The sequence below is a fragment of the Sebastes umbrosus genome, chromosome 14 (genome assembly GCF_015220745.1).
Source record: "Sebastes umbrosus isolate fSebUmb1 chromosome 14, fSebUmb1.pri, whole genome shotgun sequence".
Taxonomy (NCBI): domain Eukaryota; kingdom Metazoa; phylum Chordata; class Actinopteri; order Perciformes; family Sebastidae; genus Sebastes; species Sebastes umbrosus.
In genome coordinates, this window is record NC_051282.1 from 18,555,783 (window position 1) to 18,582,697 (window position 26,915).

General features: G+C 40.4%; 1 protein-coding gene across 1 annotated transcript in view; it reads right to left on the reverse strand.

Moving 5' to 3' along the window:
* The window catches only part of baiap3 (BAI1 associated protein 3), a 43,795-nt gene extending 17,763 nt beyond the window's left edge, over positions 1–26,032 (reverse strand). The window contains exons 1-7 of the mRNA XM_037792887.1: positions 25,760–26,032; positions 17,031–17,173; positions 6,693–6,780; positions 4,389–4,472; positions 4,101–4,208; positions 3,592–3,651; positions 1,100–1,166 (exon numbers count right to left, since the gene is read on the reverse strand). Of these exons, the coding sequence (XP_037648815.1) occupies positions 1,100–1,166; positions 3,592–3,651; positions 4,101–4,208; positions 4,389–4,472; positions 6,693–6,780; positions 17,031–17,164 (541 nt within the window). The 5' untranslated portion in view covers positions 17,165–17,173; positions 25,760–26,032. The remainder of the gene's footprint in view (positions 1–1,099; positions 1,167–3,591; positions 3,652–4,100; positions 4,209–4,388; positions 4,473–6,692; positions 6,781–17,030; positions 17,174–25,759) is intronic.
* Between the last annotated feature and the right edge of the window lie 883 nt (positions 26,033–26,915).

The following is a 26,915-nucleotide window of genomic DNA, read 5'->3' on the forward strand; positions in this document are numbered from 1 at the left end:
AACGAGCGTGTTTGAGATCAGATTCACCTCGCATGGAAATTGGACACGGGTAATCGGCTGTGGTCGGGGAAGTGACAGGAACAGTACATGAAGTCCAATACTTAACAGATTACCAGACTGCTCTTGTACATATTTAATCACGCACCAGTTATAAAACCAGTCATTATAATGTCATTGAAGTGGTTGATGTAATGACGTATGTGTGATATGACACATACTGTATATTATGTGCTTATGCATACAGTACATAAAAAGTCACATAAGCAGCATGTCCACCCTAACCTTTTCCCCATCTCACAATAAAGAAATACTATTCAAATACCAAATACACCCTCACATTATGCAGCTGTCAAAGGATGACATGCATACTGTACATGCTTATGCTTTATTGTAATTTATTCAGCTTCTGAGGGTGATAGTGTTCATGAACCACAGAACTATTATCGTGTTAGTGCCGCAAAAGGTCATAATTTGCAAAACTCTCGCAAGATGGTTAGGTATTGACCCCGAATGGTTAAGGTTAGGCATTGACCTCGGATGGTCAAGGTTAGGCATTGACCTCGGATGGTTAAGGTTAGGCATTGATCTTGAATGATTAAAAAGTGCTAAATGTGAGATTGGGAGCATTTCTATTGCCTCTCTACGGCTCTCAACATGGCGACGGCTGAGCCGTATGAGAGCGGTGCAGAGCAGCTGCTGTGAGCTAGCCAGTGGGACACACTCACATGCATGAACGTGCACTAAAAGCACACATGGCCGGCCCGGCTATGTCAACAAAGCACGGAGAAGCTTGAATTACAACACACACAGAGGGAGAGTGACTTCATTCTCTGCTCAGGTAGACATCACTCCTCTATATCTTTACATAGCAAATAGTTGTTTGATGCTATTTAAGGTTATGCATTGACCTCCAATGGTTAAGTTTATGATAAGTTGTCGGGCAGCAAGTCCCACGAGAATTTTCCCAAATTGTGGGTTACCATCTAGACACGATCTATCATCACTGCTGGTCAAACCTGTGCATATAAGTCATATTTCACAGAACTTTTTGTTATCCAAAAGAGAAAGTTTATGGTTATCTAATGCTTGAGTAACTCACCGTTTGCGTCCTTGGCCATCAGATTCTTTGCTTTCATAACGGAAACTCTCAAGGAGAAACTGGCTCGCTGTGGAAAAAAAGGCATTTACTGTCTGTTCAGTAAGAAACGGTAAATGCGTCAAATCAAATCAAGGTCATGCATTGAGTGCATTACAACGTATTTCCATAGATACAATGGTATAAACATTGATTGTGAAAAAAGAATTACTGAATGCTTCATCGGATATCTTATATACAGACGTAGGCAAAATTGTTGGTACTCTTCCGTTAAAGAAAGAAAAACCCACAAAGGTCACTGAAATAACTTGAAACTGACAAAAGTAATAATAAATAAAAATTTATTGAAAATTAACTAATGAAAATCAGACATTGCTTTTGAATTTTGGTTCAACAGAATCATTTTAAAAAACAAACTAATGAAACTGGCCTGGACAAAAATGATGGTTCTCTTAACTTAATATTTAGTTGCACAACCTTTTGAGGCAATCACTGCAAACAAGCGATTTCTGTAACTCTCAATGAGACTTCTGCACCTGTCGACAGGTATGTTGGCCCACTCCTCGTGAGCAAACTGCTCCAGCTGTCTCAGGTTTGAAGGGTGCCTTCTCCAGACAGCATGTTTCAGCTCCTTCCACAGATGTTCAATAGGATTTAGATCAGGGCTCATAGAAGGCCACTTCAGAATAGTCCAATGTTTTGTTCTTAGCCATTCTTGGGTGTTTTTAGCTGTGTTTTGGGTCATTATCCTGTTGGAGGACCCATGACCTACAACTGAGACCAAGCTTTCTGACATTGGGCAGCACATTTCGCTCCAGAATGCCTTGATAGTCTTGAGATTTCATTGTACCCTGCAGAGACTCAAGACACCCTGTGCCAGATGCAACAAAGCAGCCCCATAACATAACCGAGCCTCCTCCATGTTTCACATTAGGTACAGTGTTCTTTTCTTTGGATGCTTCATCTCTTCGTCTGTGAACATAGAGCTGATGTGACTTGCCAAAAAGCTCCAGTTTTGTCTCATCTGTCCAAAGGACATTCTCCCAGAAGCTTTGTGGCTTGTCAATATGCATTTTGGAAAATTCCAGTCTCGCTTTTTTATGATTTGGTGTCCTCCTCGGTCGTCTTCCATTAAGTCCACTTTGGCTCAAACAGTGACGGATGGTGCGATCTGACACTGATGTACCTTGACCTTGGAGTTCACCTCTAATCTCTTTGGAAGTTGTTCTGGGCTCTTTGGTTACCATTCGTATTATCCGTCTCTTCGATTTGTCATCAATTTTCCTCTTGTGGCCACGTCCAGGGAGGTTGGCTACAGTCCCGTGGACCTTAAACTTCTGAATAATATGAGCAGCTGTAGTCACAGGAACATCAAGCTGCTTGGAGATGGTCTTATAGCCTTTACCTTTGACATGAAGGTCTATAATGTTCTTTCTGATCTCCTGAGACAACTCTCTCCTTAGCTTTCTGTGGTCCATGTTCAGTGTGGTACACACCATGACACCAAACAGCACAGTGACTACTTTTCACCCTTTAAATAGGCAGACTGACTGATTACAAGTTTGAAGACACCTGTGATGCTAATTACAGGACACACCTTAGTTTAATATGTCCCTATGGTCACATTATTTTACATCTTTTCTAGGGGTACCATCATTTTTGTCCAGGCCAGTTTCATCAGTTTGTTTTTTAAAATGATTCTGTTGAACCACAATTCAAAAGCAACAGCTGATTTTCATTAGTTAATTTTCAGTAAATTTTTATTTATTATTACTTTTGTCAGTTTCAAGTTATTTCAGTGACCATTGTGGGGTTTTCTTTCTTTAACGGAAGAGTACCAACAATTTTGCCTACGTCTGTATCAGCTTTGTGAGTCGCAAGGTAGAAGAACTCAATGTCCCAGGATTACAGAGAGAATATATAAAAGGGTAAAACTATTTTCACTCTGGTCTCAACATTTATTATAAGGACTCACAGTTCTGAACAGAGATATTTGAAAGGTCTCTGGCAGTCAAGTGAAAGAGGCTTTCAGGTGTTACAGGTCTCTTACATCTCTCAACTCTCCAAGGGCATCAGCGCTCTCCAACTGTTTCTCTCCAGACCATGCTTTCACCTTATTACTATACTGCACTGTGCAAACTATGAGCGTTAGAAAATACCAGGCAATGCACTAAAACACCACCTGTGGCTGCACAACTGAGGGTTTAGTGATGCCTCTGAATCTGTACTTAGTGTCCACTGAGGAGTTCATTCTGTTATCTGTTTTGTTAATGACTTTAAGGACTGTACTAGAGCTTTTTACGTAATATGTAATATATATATAATATGATGTATAACCAACAATGTAATAATATTATGTCAGCACAGAGTGGAAATGTACAGACTAGTGCACATTTCTCCCTTTAAGTGTAGAAAACTGATGTCAGCTTCCAGTCCCACAGTACATCTGTAGGATACACTTGAATGGACAGTGACTCATGTACAAAGTGTCTCACCTTGGCTTCTTGTACTTTTTGGAGAATGATGTCATGTTCCTCTTCGCCCATATCGAACACCTTGGATTGTCAGAGAGTAAAATGAAAAAAGTTTTTCTTTGTGCAACAGAAACCTGGATAAACATTCAGTTTCTTGGTACAATTCAAAATGCACTACTATCACCACTACAACGCCACTGAATGACCTTTATAAAACACAACAAGACGCCCACTCTAGACATAAAAGAGGCTACAATCCTGAGCATGATGTCATCTGAATGGATGTAATATCACAGCTGTATATCAGCACACAGTGTGACTGGACTTTGATGTTTAATCAGGTTAGAGCCAAGAGCATCTGCTCAGATTCTTACAGCTTGCTCACAACAAATAACACTCTCTACGAGGCTGGCAGCACTGTTACTAACAGAGATTTAATGCAGCTTAGAAAACAGTCTGTTTTTCCGGGATGGGATTTATGCATAGATGGATAGATGCACAGATGGATGCATAAATGGATAGATAGATACCTTTAGCAGGTAAGCAAACAGCTCTTCATCACTCCTCACGTGTTCAGGTGAAGGCACTCCCACCCGGTTGACCACCGTGTACACAGCTTCCTCATAAAGCAGGTCCAGCTACAGTACATGAAAACACACTTAATAACAACAACCCTTCAAACATAAAAAAAAAAATAATAGCTCATGCTCCTTTGCCTTCATGCTTTCTGCTCTGCTGCACATCAATAGCAGGGAAGGTTTTGTTATTGCGACTTTTAAAATGTAATCCCTGCTGAAATAGGATGAAAACAGACGCACCTCTGTCCTTCGGGTTCTGTCGGGGTTAAAGGTCTGGTCCACGTGCTCCTGGGGCGGCGGCACCGTGCAGGCCCCTCTTTCGCACTGTGAGGGGTCAGAAACAGCTTTTCTTAAAGCTAGGGTTGAGTAAGAACCGGAGAGAGGAGAAGCTGAGGTTGCATTACTGACAGTATAGACTGTCAATCATCTCTTAGTAGTTTAGTCCAGTGGTTCCTAATTTAAGGTTGGGCCCCTCCAAAGGGTCACAAGATAAATCTGGGTGGCACCAGCCTCACTACTACAATTGTTCTGGCTTTGTTCGCGACAGCTTGCTTTCTGGAAATCTATTTTGAACTCTCTGTCAATAGCGCTGGGCTCAGTAATCAACCCACTCTTTGCACTTTTTGGCCTTTCCCCACAAAACACAAAACTCTCAAGTCTTCATAAGGGTGCCTTCTCTAGTTCAATAGCTCGATGGCGGATTCTCTTAAATTGGAAATCCAATCATCCACCTACTCATATCAGTTGGGTATGTGACATAATGAGCTGAATTCATCTTGAAAAGATAAGGTATTTTACGGATGGATAAGAGAAATTTCTGCTGGTCTGGAAACCATTTATTTCTCCTCTGTCGGTGCTGCTGGGATTCTGCCATTGGCCTCTTAACTTTGAAACCCAATAATTGACATATATTCTATTTTGTTTTGTTCATGTTTCTTGTAATTTATTTATTTATTTATCTTTCTCTCCTCATTTAATCAATTTAATTACTCCCTCTTTTTTTGTTTGTTTTGCTTTTGCCCATTTTTAATTATTATTTCTATTATTATTTATTCCCTGCTTCACTTTCTCTTTATCGGTATTATTGTTATAATTAACTACACCAACTAACAATTATTATAACTGCCAGAGATGATACTGTTTTGCTGTGATATTTGTGTGTCATATGAGTAAAAAAAATAAAATAAATCTGTGTTGTCGTGAGATGATTAATGGGGTAAAGACATAATAAATTTGTATTCATTTTTTTTTGTTATACTTTTTTTCCCCCTAATCTTTAGTTTTTGTGAAATATTGGATTTTTTTTTACCAAATTGGGCCTCAAATACTTATTTAAATAAATGTTTAAAAATTAAATCATTCTTTGATTCGACTGCTAACAACTCATAGACATGTGAAAACGTTCCCGACTTGAATTTTTGTGAGGGGTCAAATGCCGAAAATGAAACCACTGGTTTCCAGCCTTTGCACTGTATTGCTGTTTATAAGCTTATCATATGTTTTTTTATGTAAAATATAAATGAGAGAAGTAACTGGTAACTATAATTGTCAAATAAATCTAGTGGAGCAAAACATTCTGTATTTTCCTGAAATGTAGTGGAGTATATCGTTCCACCACTACTGACTTCAAAGCCACTTCTCGATAGCCAACCAAAATCAGAAGACTCAGACATACACAATAAGGAAAACAGTCCAAAATTGAAGTTCTCAGAAGATTAAATTATTATATATTAGGGCTGTCAATCGATTCAAATATTTAATTGTGATTAATCGCATGATTGTCCAGAGTTAATCGCGATTAATCACACATTTTTTATCTGTTGAAAAAGTACCTTAAAGGGAGTTTTGTCAAGTATTTAACACTCTTATCAACATGGGAGTGGACAAATATGCTGCTTCATGCAAATGTACAATATTTATTCATTATTGGAAATCAATTAGCAACACAAAGCAATGACAAATATGGTCCAGAAACCCTCACAGGTACTGCATTTAGCATACAAAATATGCTCAAATCATTTACATGGCAAACTCAAGCCCAGCTGACTTAAGGTCAGAGGTCAAGGGACCAAAAACTGAGCCGCTACAAACTAAAAATCGCAAGCTGCATTAATGCGTTACAGAAATTAGTTGCATTAAAACAAATTTGCTTTATAACACGTTATTATCGCGGGTAACTTGGACAACCCTAATTATTAGATTATGAATGTTCCTTGTTGTTTTGATGATGACTCTCTGCGTTTTGCCTCTCTTTTTACTCTCTGGTCTTACAGCAATTTGGAAATGAAGACATTGATTGCTCTCAGCAAAGATGTTATTACAGCAGCATTGCCTTATTAACATTGGCAGCAGGAGAAGCTGCACATAGCCACCGACAGCAGCTTGTCACAGCTGAGCTTCCAGTCTTCTGAGCACTTATCTCAACCCGGCCCTTCTGTCTATACGCGTCATACTGGCCCGGATGACAGCGCTGGGGCCTACTCGCTACACCAACGTGTTTCATGGGCGTAACAGACGGAAAGGTGGAGGTTGGGCGGGGGTTACCTCGGCCTGGGCAGCCCGCAGCATGTTGTCCTGCTTCTGAAGGATGGCATTCACGCGCTCAAAGAACTCCACGCTCTCCTCGGAAATCCTGCCAAGAAGAGGAAGCAGATTGTCAAATCATCTCTTAAAATAGAGATGAAACACTTGGAGAATATGTTGCATGTTGTATTAACAGATACACAAATCTCATCAGTCAACTACAATTTTTCTGAATCGTGATTAAAAACAAAGTGGGATTCAGTGATATTGGTGGGATCACACTGCATCCTGTTTACAGACAAGAAGCGTCTGTCAGTAAAGACGATCTGTTTCCTTCTTATGTCTCCACTGCCTTCAGTTCCGCTCCTTTATTAGCTCTCAAACACCTTCTCATCTCATGCACTAAAAAGCAAAGCAGGTCTGGACCAAAGCTCTCAGCGATCCAACATGTCTGCACTCTGCGTGAACCATGTTAATCTACTATGATGAGCAGGGTTGTGTGCAAAATGCAAATGATGTTTTCCTCCAGGTGTGAGTGAATCCCCGGACTCCCGCCGGCCCCAGTTGTCATGGTGATAACAGGCACATTCAGGGAGGGAATAGCTGGCTGAACACCTTGGGAATCCCCCCCCACCACCACCACCTTCACCCCAACCTCTCACCCCACCCAAATCTCACACCGGGTGTCTTCCTCCAGGCCCGTCTGGAGATCAACGGAGCAGACAGCAGCTCTGATGTGAGCTGTGGCAGAACCGCCGGGATCAGCCACGCCGTCTGCCTGTAACTCCACACACCCCCACAGCTCCCACAGCTCCCACAGCTCCCACAGCTTCTCTTGCTCTCAGCCAACTCCGTCACACTATGCAGAGGAGGCCCTGTCACGCTCCTTTATTAGCGTCATCACATCCCAGCAGGCGTGTGGCAGCCCATCCCAGCACCCACTGGCTCTCGCCATGGTGGGGGAGAGGATGGCAAACCCCTGAGGTATTGATGAGAGCTAATGGCAGTCACGCTGAGAGAGTTGGTCAGGTTTCCATCGCCATCAAACCCAGTAAAACTTGAAAGGTGGATGTATTGAGTTAAAACGGCAGAAATCTCTTATCAAATGCCAGATTAACTATAAAAGCCAGTATATTATTCAAAATAGGTCCTCTTTTGAATAAAAATGATACCACACCACTGTTTTTTAATCAAGTCATGCTGTGCAGTTGGGCTGCAACTACTGATTATTTTCATTAACCTTTAATCTGACAATTATTTTCTTGACTAATGTATTAATCAAATGTCAGAAAACAGTCCAAAAATACCCATCATAGCTTTGCAGAACCCAAATTCACATTGTTCAGATTGCTTGTTTTGTCCGTTTAATATCATTAAAAACTAAGAAAATCAGCAAATATTCATATTTTAGAAGCTTGAATTGACTGAAAGAGTAACTTTAGGATTTTTCAACCTGGACCCTATTTCCCATGCTATTGTGTCTAACTGACTAATATGGACAACGATACTAATACAGTTACTGAAACTGGTCCAGTATTGAAGGAGAGGGCCGTAGCAACAGCTGCTCTCAGGCTGCAATATGGTGTTATTGAAGTAAGCTGGCACCATCATTTACGTCCACTAAAAGTGTTTGTTTTTGCCACGACAAGCTCTGATTGTTATGATAAGTTTCTGACATTATGGAAAGAGTCTCACTCAAGGAGAAGTCTCGTTGTGACGTGTTGCCGGAGGACAACGGTGGAATAGTGGAATGGAGTGGTTGGAGTACAGAAAGCGTAGCTGAGTGTTATCTAAAAGATTTTCAATGTCATGGCTGAATATTTAGATGATTTCCACAACGAGGACGAGGTCGAGGTCTTTCAATTCGATGGCCGCCAGTATTTTTTAGAGCCAGAGTGTACGGATATTCAGATCACCTCCTTGAGCGGGAGTTGGACATAATAACAAAACAGACCGGATCAAGCGAAATGTCAGAACATTTTTCATTTCTCTGTAGGGTCCTTTCCATAATGTTGTCAGACACTTATAATAACAATCTGAGCCTGTCAGTGTCAAAGACAAGCACTTTTAGTGGACGTAACGTTACACTGGCGCTAGGGCTGTCAAAGTAAACATGATAATAATGCACAAATTCCTTTTAACGACACTAATTTCTTTAACGTATTAACACAACTTTTTAGCTTTAAAGCTGATGTGAAGTCACTGGCATCAAATGAAATTAGAAAACCTAAGGAATCCATTGGTATCAATCATGTCATACTAGCTTGTTGCAAAGAAGGCTAAATAACACTCTAAACTTACGCTAAATTTTGGTGAGGAAAAAGTGGCACAGCCATTTTCAAAGGGGTCCCTTGACCTCTGACCTCAAGATATGTGAATGAAAATGGGTTCTATGGGTACCCACGAGTCTCCCCTTTACAGACATGCCCACTTTATGATAATCACATGCAGTTTGGGGCAAGTCATAGTCAAGTCAGCACACTGACACACTGACAGCTGTTGTTGCCTGTTGGGCTGCAGTTTGCCATGTTATGATTTGAGCACATTTTTTATGTTAAATGCAGTACCTGTGAGGGTTTCTGGACAATATTTGTCATTGTTTATGTTTTAAGGTACATTTTGAACAGATACAAAATGTGTGATTCATTTGCGTTTAATCACGATTAACTATGGATAGTCATTGTGATTAATCGCGATGAAATATTTTGATCGATTGACAGCCCTAATTGACTCGTGAGCAGCTGCCAGTTACAGCGTTCTCCCTCAATACTGGACCAGTTTTAAAAATTGTTGTCCCCATTAGTCACTTAGACACAAAAATATATGGTCCAGGTTGAAAAGTACCAAAGTTACCCTTAAAGCGATTCTTGGATGATCAACACAATTCAAAACAATCTGCAACTGTTTCAGCTCTACTCTGCAGTCTCTAATTTCACATAAGGATGGAGTTCAACCTTTCTCTCGTTCGCATTAAAACAGGAATTTACTTTTCAGCCTCACTGGTGTGTTTGTTGATTTTGCCCAACACTGATCAAAAACTGAGCTGCTATTCTGATCGGAAACCCCTCAAGCAGTGTTTGAAATCTTGAAGCTGCAAGCCGAGTCGACAATCTGTGAATGCCTCCACAAACAAAGCCTGTTCCGCTGACAAGAAATGGGAGGCTTTGTTTTCTGGAGCTTACAGTTTTCATTTGCACATATAGCACAAATAAGCGGCATTTGATTGTAATACTTGTGTTACGAGACACTCAGTTCTCTCCACATCCATCTTCAGTCGTCCAGGGCATCCTCTGATCCTCAAAGCTGTCCTGTCTTCTGTCAGTCAGCTCGAGGATTTGTCCAGACAGTCTGGGATCTTTTTGTTTCGAGCTTTGGGGCGACGTGTTCATGAGCTGAAATAATGTCCAAATGATGCAAATACAGTGAATCCTGATTAGATACATCTAAAACAAATGATGCTGATATCTTTCAACCTATTTTTGCTCTCTCTCTTTCTCTCTCTCTCTCACACACGCCACCTGAATAACAAACTGATTTGATGTTGCTAGGAAACAGGTCCTTTTCTTTTATTACTGTCATGTTATTCTAATGTATTTTCAGAATTCAATCAATTATGTTTTCCTGTCTGTACAATCAATCAGAAGGAAAACATAAATGAAAACAGGAAGACTGAACTTCATCTATCTGCGAGAATAAACGCGACTAATTGGGAGTATGAAGGTGACGGCAACGCCTCACGTCAAACTTCAATATAATATGGCAGTGCATACATAGTAATTAATAGTGCAGACATCACTGTTGTCTGCAGCATGAAAGACAATGTGACATCTGTATGCGTTCTAATAAAATAAGCAGGTTTTCTAATGCGATTCATCACGGTTGTCAGTGCCTAATATCAGCCTGCTGCTCCTATCACAACAGAGGATCTCTTCCGTGACAAGGATCACCCTCAATACTACACACAACACGGTTTGTTTTACTCTAATTACACATCTGATTAAGCAACAAAACATTGCAGGTGAAAATGATCTAACATGGAGATATGATCGCAGAATCTCTCCGTTCAATAACAGCAGTTTCACAGATAGAACTATACTGACAGACACATAAGACAGAGGAGAAGCCTGGTGTGAAATTATTTTCAACTCGGGTCCTCTTGGGTGCTTCACGATGGTGATTCACCGTTTTTACTTCCTCACTGGGACTGAGGATTTGACGCAGGCAACTCTAACGTAAAGCTCACACATGATTCCTGACTACAAGGGAGATAATGCCTTCTGATTTATGTTCTTTATATTTTATTCATCAGAAAATATAGAACTGTATCATAAAGGGAAATCACTGGATATATCTGACAGTATTATAGTTATATTTTTAGTATTGTAGGCATTCCTTCCTCAGGGATTGAATGTACTGTATATGTCCATAACTGCATGTGTTAGGGGTCCAAAATCACATGAATCGACCAAAACCAATGAACTCATGCTGCTAACAACAAGTATTGCCTGTGTAGCCGAAGCCTGATGCATCTTATTCCTCTGTGCCACTGAGCTCCCATTATTGTCCATTATTATTCTCTGCAATATTTACTCAAAGCTACCACAAGGAACTTTATTTTGTGTTGATTTTGGCAGCCCCTGAGGATAAAAGCGGTGGTGTTTCTGAGCACCATGAATCCCTTTAGAAAACCTCTTATTTTATTGCAGCAGGGTCTGACAGTCCCGTGCCTCCCTTCCCTCCAGGGGGCCTAGTAATATGGCCTGGACCTCCAGCAGTGTGGGGTCGGTGTTGGCTCCCAGCGGAGACTGGAGCTCCGACTGCAGGTCGAAGGCGGAAGCGAAGCCGGATTTGAGTCCGTCCAACCGCTGGTAGCTGCCGGAGGCCCCCGCTGGAGTCTGAGCCGAAGGAGTTTAAGAGAATCCAACCTGCCTGATGGCACCGATGACAAGCATTAAGATTAACTATAGAGAAATAGCCACTCTTGTCGCTGATTTACTTATAGGTCATATAGGGGCATCTGTATTAAATAGAGACTGTTTTATAACCAGTTAAAAGTTTCTCACAGTAACCTTTAAGTCACACATACACCATTCTTAAGCAGGGGATTTGAACCTGGAGGGTCAGGACCCCATCAATGGGTCAATAGATAAATCTGAGATGTCGTGAGATGGTTAATGGGAACGGAAAAACACAAAGCAAAGCAATCTTTTTTTTTTTAACTTTTCTATTCTTTGTGTTTTTTGGGGAAATATTGCCTAGTTTTAACTCTTCAAGCCATGTCAATTGTCTCAAATGATTAGGGCTGTCCGCTCGTAGTCGATTAGTCGAATAATCGGTCGTTTTGGACTTAGTCGACTTAGATTTCTTTAGTCGATTAGTCATTTTTTATGCTTTTTTCATGCTGATTGACTTATTTCTAAGAAACTTATGAGCACATCTCTGGGAAACACAAGATTTAAAGTGGCGCTTTTGTGCAATTCTTCGTGGAGAAACGCAGTTTTACAGATCTGTTGATTAAATCAACTAATCGATTAGTCAACAAAATCGTAGTGTTAGAGTGTTATTTCTTTGGTCAAGGACAGCCCTACTAATGAGGGCCTGTGATGAGGGGTCACAGGTACAGTAGACTCTGATTTTCTGATTTCATTTGTATTAATCCACGGTTAAAAATAGTCCTCAACAAATGCACTGTTTACTCCTGTTTGAGTAATGTCTCAGTCTTTAAATATGATTAAAGATGCCTTCAGTGGGAACAAATGGGCTGGGTGCAACACACAGGCTGGGAGATCGGAATAACAAATGGTTGGTTTTGGTGTTTTCATGAGATTGACTGACAATAAGAAAAATATAGAATAACACCAGCCTTATCCTTTAAATGTATAGTATGCCATATCTGTCATTAATTACTGTAATTTCATGCACATTATAGGGTTTTCCATTTAATTTCATTCTAAATTGATTGTGTTTTTCTGCATTAATTAAAAATGAGAGCCTCGGTGGTGTCTCTGAGGAGTCAAATCCATTAATGATACTGCAGCGAGCTCACAGTTCGAAACCCAGTGAAGTCAAGTGTGAAATATGAAGTCCACCACTGTTGACAGAGATGGACATAAGACAATAACATTAATTTAAATATAAATCCCTGTGGGTTTTATGCTGTGCAACACCCAGTCAAGCTCATCTCTGACAGCGCCTCGTGCATTTCCACAGACTTGACAACCAGCTCACACAGAGGCTCGCACATCATTTGCTCAACTGAATTAAAAACCTCCAACGTGGCGGTCTCTGCTCTGAGAGCTCAGCTCTGACAGCAGACTACTGGGTCAACAACTGTGGCCGGAGCAGCCCAAATCTACCAGCCTCATTTGCAAACTCTCAATTAAAGTGAGAGTGCAGGCGGGCCAGCAGCCTGAATGGATAACTAAGATCAACAGCCTGCCGCTAATGATGAGCGCTCAGCGTACGTGCACGGCTGAGACGCAGTGGGAAGGATGTAGCACCAGGGAGCTGGCACGGCAAATGAGAAAAAGGTGAGATACTCTTTAATGAAGAGCAAAAATAGGGTCCTACTGGAGCACATTTCACATGCATTAAGAGTATATAAAAATGCTAAATCTGAGTGTGGAGACGGCATCAAAATACGCATTAAATAAAACACATTCATGAAAAATGGTCAATCATTAGTCCTTCAAATCCAAAATTGTTCAGTGTTCAGCATCTGAGGTTATCTTCCATGTTAAAAATAGACACAGTCGTCAGTACAAGTTTAAGTTCACATGGTGGCAGCAGCCGGTGTTTAGGTTGCTATAGAAACCGCAGGTTCATACTATTACTTTTGGCTTCAGATGAAGCTTCAAAACAAGACTGAAAAAAAAAAAAAAATCAGATGAATGATTTTACCTGTGCCACTTTATTTGTTGCTACGAGGCAGGCAAGGAAAAATAAAAGCCGGAGAAAAAGGAGAAAAAAAAAGAAAAGAATAAACCTCCGGAGAGATCAGATCAGAACAAAACCACTCAAGTCCAGTTTATTCTCCCCCAAGATCACAGTGCTGTCAAGCTAATGGTAACACATGACATTAATGAAAACAGTACTCAACAAGAAACCTAAAGAGTATAGCAGAAAATAAAGAAAGAGTAGAAGAACAACAAAATGCATACATATAGCATACTATAAAAATGACATCCACATATACATACATGTATACAAACACACATATAGTACATGCATACAGTATTTACATAAAACATGTAATAATTAATAACAAATTAACACAAAGTGGTCAACTAAGTAAAGGTGTAAAAGGTACATTCATATAAGATGAGTGTTGTCTGCTAAGAGTAGAGAACAGAACAGTGTACATTTATTATGATAAACATACAAATATAATAGTAGAGCTGCAAAGATGAATCGATTAGTTGTCAACGATTAAATTAATCGTCAACTATTTTGATAATCGATTAATCGGTTTGAGTAATTTCTTAGGGGAAAAAAAAGCTTCTTAAATGTGAATATTTTCTGGTTTCTTTCCTCCTCTATGACAGTAAACTGAATATCTTTGAGTTGTGGACAAAACAAGACATTTGAGGACTTCATCTGGGGCTTTGGGAAACACTGATCGACATTTTATAACATTTTATAAACCTACTACTAATCGATTAATGGGGAAAATAATCGGCAGATTAATCGACAATGAAAATAATCATTAGTTGCAGCCCTATAAAGTAGTTTATCTAAGGCGTATACATCTTCATATGCCCAGCTGAGATCTATTTTACTGTCTGGATGGCATGTTTGGAAGGTGTAAATTGGATTTGTCCAATGTTTCTTGATTAACTAATTTATCATTTAGTCCATAAAATGCCAGGAAATAGCCATCTCAATTTCCAAAAAGGTAATGTCTTCGCATTGCTCCTTTTGTCCGACCAACAGTCCAAAACTCAAAGTTATTCAATTTACTACAATTTAAGACGAGGAAAAGCAACAAATCCTCACATTTGGGAAAGTGCAAACGTCAAATATTTCTTATTTTTGCTTGAAAAGTGACTGAAACGATTAATCGGTCATCAAATAAATTGCAGATGGAGACATGGCTTGAGGACCAGAGAGTCACCAGTTCAAGTCCTCGTATGGATCAAATATAGACTGACAGCTGGAGAGATACCAATTCTGCTCTGGGGTCGCCGTACCATGGCTGACCCTGCGTGTGTGCTGTGTATAAAGAGGGATTTGCAAAAGATACATTTCAAATGCCAATTTCCTTGTGGATTGTGTGTATTGACAAATAATAATAAATGAAATTAGATTGGATCGACTAATCGTTTCAACTGTAGTCCAATGTGCCATCTCAGTGATATGGAAAATTGTATCCATTTAATTTTCTAGTGTCGTCTCTTCACATCTGAAACATCTAAATTAGCATGTTACATGGGGAAGCCTGACTTTTGTCTTTTATTAGGAAAAAAAGTAAAAGTGCTCTCTTTATTTCTTCCCGCTAAACAGCAAGTTGGTACTGTATATAATGTTATGATGGCTTTCATTATTGGCTTCGTGTGCAAGTGACTTAAAGATGTCTTGCTGAATTTTTGATGTTTGACATACATACAAAAATACATGCATTGACACATACTATATAATATACATACAGTTTACACACACACACCCATCTAAACCCATGTGCCCGTAACTTTCATGTATAGTAAATTCACTCAAACACATACATAAACTAAAACAGGGGGTGATGTGCTCTCCTGTTATATGATGAGAGGTCTCTGCAAAAGCAGCGGTATGCTTTATTGCTGTGCACTAAAGGAGACGTGGACATCAGAAGCATGTGGTGTAAACTGATACACAATAAAGCAGCATTTGTGATGCCCTCAGAGCCTGACTGTGCATGTAATAGTGTGGTTGATGTGTCCTTGGGGGACAGGCAGCTTGTGCATGGCCTGCTCACAGCAAGTCACAACTCTGTCATAAATGCCAAACGCATTAAAACATTCTGTTGACAAGAAATAACGACCTGTGGCTTCGGCTGGACGACCAGCGGAAAACACATGAATAGAAGACATGAATTATTTCTAATGTGCTTTCGGAGCTGCACTGCTATTACTTGTCCCTAAAAGGCAACAATCAAGTAAACTATGAAGAGATATATTAATAAACAGTGTGGCTCCTGCTTCTTGCTCAAACTCAAGCAAGGCTTAATTTGTTGTTTCTCCTAAAAGCAAATGCAGAGAGGGCATCACAACTTTACTTTTAACATCATAAATTAATCTTCTGCCACTCAGAGTGCCCGGAGGGATTTCATTACATATCAAAATTTTCAATCCACCAAAATTCCACAAATTCCCTTCATCCCTCGTGTGTGGTGTACCTCAAGGATCGGTGCTAAGCTGCATTTTATTTTCTCTGTACATGTTACCCCTTAAACTACATTATGAAAAAGGATGGAGTGTTGTATCACTGTTACGCTGACGACACACAGTTGTACCTCCCTTTGAGATCTGGTGGCCCTGATATGCTGAAACGCCTGTTTGACTGCCTAAGGGATATATAAAGCACTGGATGGCGAGTAACTTCTTGAAACTTAACGAGAGTAAGACAGAAATAAAAATTTTGGACCCCCCAAATATTGCTAAAAATGTAGCTGGTGACCTAGGACCACTCTCTGGTTATGTCAAGCCCTACGCTAAAAGTCTTGGCATTTTATTTGACCCCAATTTTAAATTTGACAAACAAATAAATGCTGTTGTTAAGTCATCTTTTTACCATCTTAGAGTTTTAAGCAAGCACATGTTCTCTTTTAGAGATTTTGAGGCAATAATTCATGTTTTTATCTCTAACATAATTTTATCTCGCGCCCTCAGCTGGTGCAAAATGCGGCTGCGTAACTCTGATTTGAATGTCATTGCAGTGGAGTGAAATTTAGAGTTGACTTCAAGATATTACTTTTTGGTTTTTAAGCTTCGAATGGGTCAGCTCCAGCATATCTCAGTGACCTTTTACATCCCCACTCTCCTCCTAGAACACTGAGGATATCGGATAAGCTGCTGCTTTCCATCCCCGATAGTCCTTTGAGGCGTAATGGTGACCGCGCCTTTTCCGTGCCCGGGCCCAAGTTGTGGAATTGCCTCACTCTACATGTTCGATCAGCCCCCACAATCAAATGCTTCAAATTCCAGCTAAAAACCCCACTTATTTTCTCTGGCTTTCAATGTGTGTTAGATACTGTCAATATGTCAACTGCGGGTTGTTTTTAAACTGTGCTATATAAGTAAACTGACTTGACTTGACGAATGCTACATCCATGAAACACCATCATACAAGACTTGTGTGCATGTGTGCACGCCAGTGACTCACCTGCGAGGTAAAGGGTCAGGACAGTGTGTGAGGGGGCTGCTGGCGGTGGGCGACGGCTCCCTTCGGCTCCTCAGCGACTGGCTCCTCTGCACCTGCCTCAGCACACTACTCTTCAGGTCCAGCAGCGTCGTCATGATCTTTCACTACCACAACAGACACAAAGAGCAAACATCAAGACGCTGTCACTCTGGTGCAACCCCCCTGATTCACAATCTCTATTCTAGAGAAGTGAGGCAAAATACATTTAATTTCAGCTGTGGGATCACATTTATCAAACCAGCTGTTTCTAGAAATCTTTTGGTCTAATTGGCTGCATAATCACCCCTTTTGCTCTTTTAACATAATTATACTCTTCCTCAGCACAAGGTGTGTTCTATTTCGGTCTAACCGGTGCCGTGGGGTGTGCAATTTATCCTCCAACCTTTTGGTCTGGTCAGTGCAGACTCAATCAACCTTTATTTTTGGGATCACACTGGGTTTGTACAAAATATGCAAATTAAGAAACCTCGCCGCAGAGCTGAGAGCCACAAGAGCCCCATAACAACAAAGTCATAAAAACGGCTGTATCATTAAAATTAAATAGAGCTAAGTAAAAGCTATGTTTAGAAATGATTCCCCTGGATGTGTTAATCGTAGACCTGGAGCGTCTGCAGGGTAAGAAATTACAGAAAGACGAAAAAACTATACCCAGAATATGTTGCAAAAACAGCTCAGTCAAAGCCAAATGATGTCGAAACAAAGAATATTGAGATTTCTACTGAGGGTCAACAACAGAAGAGCTTGTAGGAAAAGTGTCTGGGCTTCACAGAGACGTAGTCTAATAATGAGGCACTATGGTTTAATGAGAAGCACATTCAGCAAGAATTTCTCTACCTACTGTACCTGTACAACTCACAAGTATTACAATCTATAATTAAACTTGTTTTGTTTATTGAATAATTTACACTTTACTTGTTGAAAACATGGCAGTTTTGCAATCAAAGCCAGTTAAATGTTTATTGTTCACACTAAGAACTTACTAAGAACAATACTTACACAACATGGAGCTGCTAGCAGGGGGCAAGGGGTTGCTAGCATTTTTTTTTTATCCTAGCTTAGCTTAGCTTAAAGAAAAAAGAAAACTGGGTTGGGTTACTTTCTGCTGTGCTACAGCCGCACCTGATTTGACTGCTATCAGGCCATTAAATGTGCATTATCACTCACTAGCATCATAGATGTGGGTCATTAGGGGCCTGCTACACCTACTACGTTGTAAAAGTGAAAGCAAAACTTGTGCTGCCTTCAAATGAAACTTGTGAGCTTGTGTTTACAGTGAGAACATCGCTGCTAAGCAACGGCAAAATTAACGTTACTGTCGGCGTCAAGAATCCATAGAGGCTAACAATTAAGCAAGCTAGCAAGTGGGTAACATAATGCAGGAAATGCAAAGGCATCACAACAAAGGAAAAAGATGAGGCCGTTGGGAATATCAACATTTTCCTCAGATATATTATAAAATTACGAAGAAAAACAATATACAGTATAACTAAAATTGCAATATATTATCCTGTTATGTACCGATAAATTAACTTCCATGGCCTCCGCCATTTCTGACAATGTCAACAAACACGTCACAACTCGTGAACTCTGAGCTTTTCAGAAACTTTCCGCTTACGAGGTCGTGAAAACCACAAGAGGGGGCCGTTCATATGGACTCTTCTTGTGAACACGGTAAACACGACCCCATTTGAAGGCACCATTAAAAGCAACACGTTCTAACGCGTAAAACTGAATGAACCGTTACATTTTGAACACAAACAAAAAGGCTTCTTTAGGTTTAGGTAACAAACCTACAACTTCTTTTGTTTAAGGCAACAAAAGCACTTAGTGAAAGTGAAACTTAACGCTTGTGAACACAAAGACAACTACACATTGTTGGTTTCACACAAGATGCAAATCCCGGCCTCCTGGATGAAAGCCCTGTGTTTTGTGTCCCATCCATCTCCTCCGACCTCCAATCTGTCTGTCTATACTAAAGCGACTCACTTCCAATTTTGCTCCAGTCATAATTACCAAAGTCACTAGAGGTCACTGTCGTCTTCTTTTATTACTTCTTTCGTTGATCGCCCATGTTAATAGATGACAAAACCTACTATTGGGTGTAGCAGGGCCCTACTGACCCACATCTATGAGGATTATAACCACTGATAACACACATTTAATGGCCTGATATCAGTCTAATCGGCTGGTTGATTAGTGAGCGTTATAGGTGCTGAAACAGTAGTTGGATTTTCTTGTCTTTGGACAGAGCCAGGCCAGCTGTTTCGTGCACTTTGACCAACCATTGCATTTTGAGGACAAAGAATTTATCATGAGAAACCAAATCCTTTTTATAATTTCCAAGACTAACTTTTTCAAAATGTTGTTTGCGTTAATCCGCCTGGGCTTAAAACTGATTAATGAATGTGTTTAACAAATGATTGATTCTTAATAGCATTAACCAGAATTATTAAAATAGAAAGCTATTTAGGAAGGAATTGGACATTATATTTAATAACCACGTTAATATTTTAAAAGCATCACTTCCTTTATGTGGCAGCTTTTCACTTTGATGAGGTATAACAGACGCAGGAATGTTATCCAAGCGTTTGCAGGGAGATGCTACTTTGGTCTGTCGTGACTGTGAAATATGAATTTAGAGAAATGACCTCAGAGAAATTGGCACTGTGTTGCTAAGCAATTCACTGAGCCCGAGCGGGTCTTTCTCAGAACCATAAACTGAACTCTCATTTTGGCTTCATGGCGTCTTTAAAGTATAACTGAATTATACAACCTCATAATAATAATATTGTGCACCGTCAGTGCTTCCCGCAGTAGGAGAGCTAAAGAATAAAGGAAACCGTTCTGTTTAGGGAACTTTAATGAAACTGTGCACGTCTGCATTTTCCCCCAGAAAAAAGGTGAAGTAAGCAAACGTTGCAGTTTCTTTTCAATAGCAACATCGATTGCTTTTATATCAGCTTGATGTATCCTCTTAACTGTGACCAAAGCTGAGTCTGTAGGCACAGAACTTCTTTAATGGGAACACTCTGTATTCGGTGTGATTAAATCACCACATAATTGGCATGAATATTATTTTTAACACCCCTTTATGACCTTTTATTGTCAAAAGTCAGACACTGAACTTCATTGCGTGTCTGCAGTATATCTACCCTTTATTAGGAGTTAATCCTTTTAATTTCAACAGAAGGTTGGGTGTCTATAAATACCTGCGGTTCAATATCGAAGTCGGTCACTACACCCTCACAGGAACAGAATGCATTTATTATATGCCTCATTTTTCAAGTACAACATAACATTTCAAGCCATGTTTACAGTGCAGCAGCCTGCGTTGCATTTCACTATTCAATTTCAAATAAAAAGGCATGAAAATTATCTGATTTTGAGGTCATTAATGGCATAAATGTCAGTATAGTTCCTACAGCAGAAAACACTCAGGGATGCTCATACGTCTGCCTAGCAACGGAGGAAGAGAGTGAAGCTTATTGTCAAATCAAAAGAGTCTCCTTAACGGCATCCAATTGCTTTTGTCCCCGCTTGTCCAATTTACTGCATGTTGAATGTGATGTGAGCTCCAGTGATACCGGCTCCACCTGGATGTCTTTAGAGAGCCTCCAACAGTCGGCCTGCTGATGAGCAGCGGCGAAGAAAGAAGAGACTCCAAATAAAAAGAGAGGAATGACAAGGGCACAAGAGAGAGGCTTTGATTGATGGAAAAGTTGTTTCAGAAGACAGTCGGACAGACTCAGACAGTCAGACGCTCTTTTCAATAGTTGACAGCTGACGTCTGTGTGAAAAAAGGCAGCAATGAGCCACGGTTGCTCGGAGCTTGTTCTGATTTTTCCAACGAGCAAAAGACACAATAGTCGCTCGTTATTAACAAACTGTGAGGAGGACAATTAGCTCAGTGTGTATGCGGAAAGAGACTCATTTTACAAGTTGATTTTTCTTTGGTTTGAAGGTTGTTTTGAATTACAGTCGCTTACACCGAATGGATTCCTAGAAAAGGAAAGATATTTGTGTGACTGCTATCATTCGGCGCTCCAGGCCAATTGCACACAGAGAGCAGCGTGGAGTCCGCTTTCCAGCGCAGAGTGAGCCAGAAATTCATGGTACGAGAAGTTACATCATCGGCTGAGCCAGAGGACAGTATGCTATCGATCCAGGAGGCTGACACCTGTTATCCACTTGGAGCATCCACACTTTACTCTATTAGACTCAAGTGTCTGGGCTCCTTCTCTGTCAGATATCATCAATGTGTCATTTCCAACTGAGAAGCCGGGGGAATTTCCTCTTTTTTTTGTTTTACTTCACATAGTGATTCCCTATGTTTTTCCAAACTGGCAGACAGGGATGAGGTGTAAACATAATATTTTGAATCAAATGTGGCGGACATACTTCTCAACAACACGTCTTGTGCTTTAGGATGAGTTGAAGTAGCGAGTATTGATGCGTCACGTATGATGGATTTGTTTTTGGAGTGCCACTGCTCGACATCTTGAGAAAGCTCTTGGTGTTTGAGTCTGATTGAATCTCAGAGCGGTGGAGACTTGCTGCTGTCAATCTCCATTGTAGCTGCGCTGAAAATATGCCATAAATATTAAAGGCTAAATTTAGATATTTATCAACAGGAATAAGAAACAGCGGGGTAAAATGCATAGAGTGTTTTTACCTCTTACAAAAGGAATATTATATTTGAGGGTTTCAAAACTTCTTACCTACAGTATAAGGCTTTAAATGAACTAGCTCCTTCATTATATCTCCAGCTTTATTTCCCCATATACTCCATTACGCCCCTTACGCTCCCTTGATGGCGGTTACTTAATCATTCCTTGATTTAATAAGAACTCTTTTGGTGGTCGAGCCTTTGCCCACCAAGCTCCACTTCTCTGGAATAATCTCTCACTGAAGGCTCTGTTGATACTTTCTGTTCACTATGATCCCTCCTAATTTCACCAGCTGGGACCCCAAATCACTGCTCTAGCTACCCATTAGGGTTATACTGTATGATCTCGGTTTTTTAAAATTACTAACCTCAACCTTGTTGTCACACACAACAGAGTATGTGTACTTTTACGTGTAATATTGTGTTTTCTTTTCTGTTGTTTTTTACTGACTTGTAAAGTGTGCAGAGAATCTCTGGGTAATGGGCATTTTAAATAAACTGAGGGTCGCAGGTTCAAATCCGGCTTGGGGCCCTTCTGTGTGGAGTTTGCATGTTCTCCCGTGTTAGCGTGGGTTTTCTCCGGGTTCTCCGGGTTTCCCCCCCACAGTCCAAAGACATGTGGGTTAGTTTCATTGTTGACTCTAAACAACTGGACTGTCAAAAGAAGACATTTAAAGTCATCACCTTGGACTTTGAGGAACTGGGATGGACATCTTTCATAGTTTTCTGACATTTAATAGACCAAACGAATTATCGATTAATCTGGAATATAATCGGCAGATTGATCGATAATGAAATAATTGTTAGATGCAGCCCTAAAGGAAATGTCGAGGAATCACAAATCCGATTTTAGTGGTGATTTGAATCAGTTTTATTTCTTATCCATAATGTTCCAGTATAGAGGAAAGTCTCCTGCAGGTGCATTTATGTGCATCTTGACCGTCAGAGGCTACTGCTCACTGATTTATGCTCTACTTACTGGGTGACTTTATATCTAACAGTGTGATGCTCTCTTCATGACATCTCTAAAAGGCCGTGCAGCTGAAATACCTGAGGCATGTTTTCTCGCTGTGGTAAACAGGAAAAATGTTCCAAACAAACCTGCTCAGGCATCACATCATATCCACTACACGCAGCCTGGTAAGCACCGACTGTTGACAGCTAACAGGTACCGCAGAGCAGCTGTCTCCCAGGTGAACTCATTTCAATTACGGGAGTGGATCTCTCCCAACTGGATTTCACTCTGTCTCAGCCGTCAGCCCGTGGTGACAAAACGGGGTCGACGTGCCACCGCCGGTGGGGCGCCGGCTGCCAAGGAAACACTGTCAAAGCCAAGTAAATGCCTTTCTCGCTACATTGGTGCCAAAGTCGTGCCAGGGAAACACTTTCTAATGCTTGCCAGTGTCTCTCCTGTGAGAGCCAATGAGCCCGGCAGCCAAAGGCGCCTTGCTGATAGGGATGGAGTGTCTCTATGGTAACAGCAGAGGAGAGGGAGCTGGTAAATACAGGTAAACGGAATTCTACAAAGTCTGGGGAAAAAAAAGACCCTTGGTGTTATAATGTGTTTACATTAACACAGTAAAACATGAACATATATATATCATACTGACATGTTTAACACAACAGGCCACATTCTTCACCACACAATAGAGACAATCAGTGTTTAACCCAACGGTGTCACATCTTAACTACTGCTGCTGCTGCTTCACATTCCTTTTTCCTGTGTGATGTGTCCAACGTTTATGCATCAGAAGAAAAGAGATCCTATAGCGGGTCGATACCGTAACACGGTTCACAATGCGTTCTGCACCAGTCGGTCATTAGCGGCTTCAAGCGAATGCCTCAAGATTCGTCTTTGTGCCGTTTTCAGTAACGCACCTTTCTAAGTCATTAGTCTTTTGTTGTTGAGCACTTCTGCAGGTGTCAGTTTGAGTGTGAAAGCTTCATCCTGAGAGTGTTATTGAGTGTTTCAGATGGGGGGTGGGGTGGGGGAGACACAGAGAGAGACAAAACAGAGATGGAGGGAGGGGATTATGCCTTTCTACATGCCTTTGTCTTAAAATCAATGAAATTAGGAGCACGCTTTTAATTCATTACATTCCCCCCTGAGTCTCCCAAATGAAATATTAACAGTCTCCTTTTATATGATGACATTGACGGTTAATTGAATGAAAGAAGCACATTTTGAACTTCATTTAACCACATGAGCCGGAGGGGATGCACATTCAAATCAGAACAGTAAGTAGATTATTCTGTTAAAAAAGCATGACTATCATAACCTTTTACGACAGAAGCAGGAGCCTCGTCATTGGCCATCAGCGTTATAATTATGTGAGCGGCCCTCGGGGGACGTATATGAGCTTAATGGATCAGGCTGCCAATTCTGGTGTCAGATCTCTAACAAGCTTCCCCAGTAGATTGAAGTGTGGATGATCTATATACTGTATGCACCTGTAGATAACACCTAATCTATAAAGCACTCAGCTCCGGCCCAAAGAAACATCCAGCCTGCTATTCCCCAAAAGCTCCCAGTGTCTGTGTTGTCAAGGCACATGACAGGCACTTTGGCTTGGAGATTGATTGCCAGAGAAAATCCAAGGAACTGACGGTTTTGTTAAAAGGACGTCTGCACCACAGCCAGAAATCACACAGCCAAGCACAGACATATAAAACTTAAACAATGGCACAAATCCTCCCTTATTGTGCCACAGATAATACGACACTGACTCCAGCAGCAACACTGCTTTCAAAAATAGCAGCCATTCAGTTTTTATGCAGAAGCAATAATGCCATCTCCATAGTAAAAAAACATCAATCTGCATCTACAAGAGACGGTGCTCCAACACAAGTGATGCTCTGAGTCACACAACTGCTCACACACTATTATTAATACCTCTGATTACAACAACTGAGCATTACCATAACCTTTTTATCTTGTCTCTTTGATTGAAGACAAGTTTTTTTTTTTTTTACCACTGCTCTACTGTATGATTATAAGATGAATTAATGACTAATGGACTCATAATGATTGGTTTAAAGTGGCGTATAGAGGTGTATGTGCATGTAGTCACTGTCAATATTAAAAGCACAGGTAAATTACAGACGCAGGCTGCTGTTGCTGTCACTGGGGGGAAAAGATAATTCTAGCTGAGCGACATCTTTGTGTGTGTATGTGTGTGTGTGTGTGTGAGAGAGAGAGAGCTCCACAAGCATCTTCCAAAGCGCAAAATTGATTTATACACAGTATGAAGCTCAGCAAGCAGAATGTGTCAGCTTCTGATGGGGTTCAAATTAACATCAACAGGTCTAAACCTGCCTTCATTTTCATGCCACTTGCTATTTAAAAGGAGAACACAGTGAAGCACATCTTCCAACACTTAAGCCTATCACAAATGTTTCAAAAAAATACATCACACAACATGTTTTCAAAGCCAACTTCAGGCTTTATCTTCATCTGATGTGATGCTGCTCTGTTGCACCTGCATGTGTGATTCTTGAAGGGTGTGCAGAGTAATAGATTACATAACAGGAGAGCAATTAAAAAAAACACACAAACACAATAAGTCAACCATAAAAACCTTATATCCAGCTGTCAAGTTTTGGGTAAAGCCAACATCGTGTAACATTTTTACTGAGATGGACTGCATGAATGTGGTTTCACACTGAGACACCATTAAGATGAACAGAAGGGGAACTTTTGGCCATATGGCAGACACAGAGGATCATTTATGATCTTTGTCTTCTCACAAAAAAGTGGAACAGATCTGAGCTCACGAGCTCCACCATACAAGTATGCCAAAATATAATCATTTATGCAGTAATATTATCAACTTTAAAAAGATCTCTAGTTATTTTTCAACTACAGGGAATTCAGATCAACAGGTGCCAATGAGCCAATTCCTCCTTCATAATGACAGGATGAGGCAGTAAAGCTGATGCATGTTTTAATTATTATTCTAAACCCAAATTGTTCATGCTGTTAAATGATTTTAATTATGATAAAAAAAAAAAAAATCCAGCTCACCTGTGTCTCCTGACAGTTTTTTCCAGTGTGAAATGTTTTTTGTGGCTGCGTGTCAGAGTTGCTGTGGATAAATCTCTGATCTCTGCAGCAGCAAGATGCAGTTTGCTTCTGTCAACGAGACGCAGATCAATTTAACTCAAAACAACGTTTGGATTTTTTTTTTCTTGCGATAGACGACAGACAAAAGCTCATTTTAGTCCTTCTGAAATGCTTCCTGAGCTCAGGCTCCGCCGATGCTCACCCAAATATGGGCATAGGAAGTGCAGCGACACTTCACTGCCCCTCGACTACTGTCGGAAATATCGCAATTAGCCTACGAGTTGAGTTGCACGACACAAAAAAAGGTTGAGTGCAACAGGGAAAATGGGATTTTGATGTAGAGAGAACCCATGGTAGGTGTATTTTAAAAGAACAGTGCGTAGCATTTAGGGGGATGTATTGCCAGAAATGATATTAATAAGTATGTTTTCTTCAGTTATAATCATCTGAAAATAGGAATCGTGTTTTCGTTAACCATTATATACCTACATCCGGAGCGGGTCCACCAAACACTGGCTCTAGATAGCTCATTTGCATTTTCACACTTTTGCGTCGGCCACCGTAGTTTTCCTACACACTTGGAGCACACAGGAGGAGTTTCAGTTCAATCTGCAACCTCATCGCTGGATGCCGCCAAATCCTACACACTGCACCTTTAAATCGAGGTGTAGGCTGTACTTGTACCTGTGCTGTAGCCTAGGCAAGCTACTTATTGTGTTTTTTACACTTGCGATTTCATAGCCTAGCCTATTTGGAGTCTACATCATAGTTGGTCCCATGTGCTGTTTATAAATGCACCTAAAGAAAACTGCGACTTCTGACCTGATGTGTTTCATTTGCTATTTGATATTCAGTGTAAATAGTGGCAAATGTTATGTTACAAAAGTGACAATAAATACAAAATAAATGGAATTTGATGTGGGCCTACAGAATGCTTTGTCTTTTTCTACAAAAAACAAAACAAAATATGTATATATATTAATACTTATACAAAATGTAATACATTTTTTATGTCTGATTACTGAAATGAAAGCGTAACAAAATCAGTTTAACTGATTTTAGATTTCATGCTAAAACGAAATCAGTCTTACTGATCTTCTTTAGTGAAGTGAAGCAA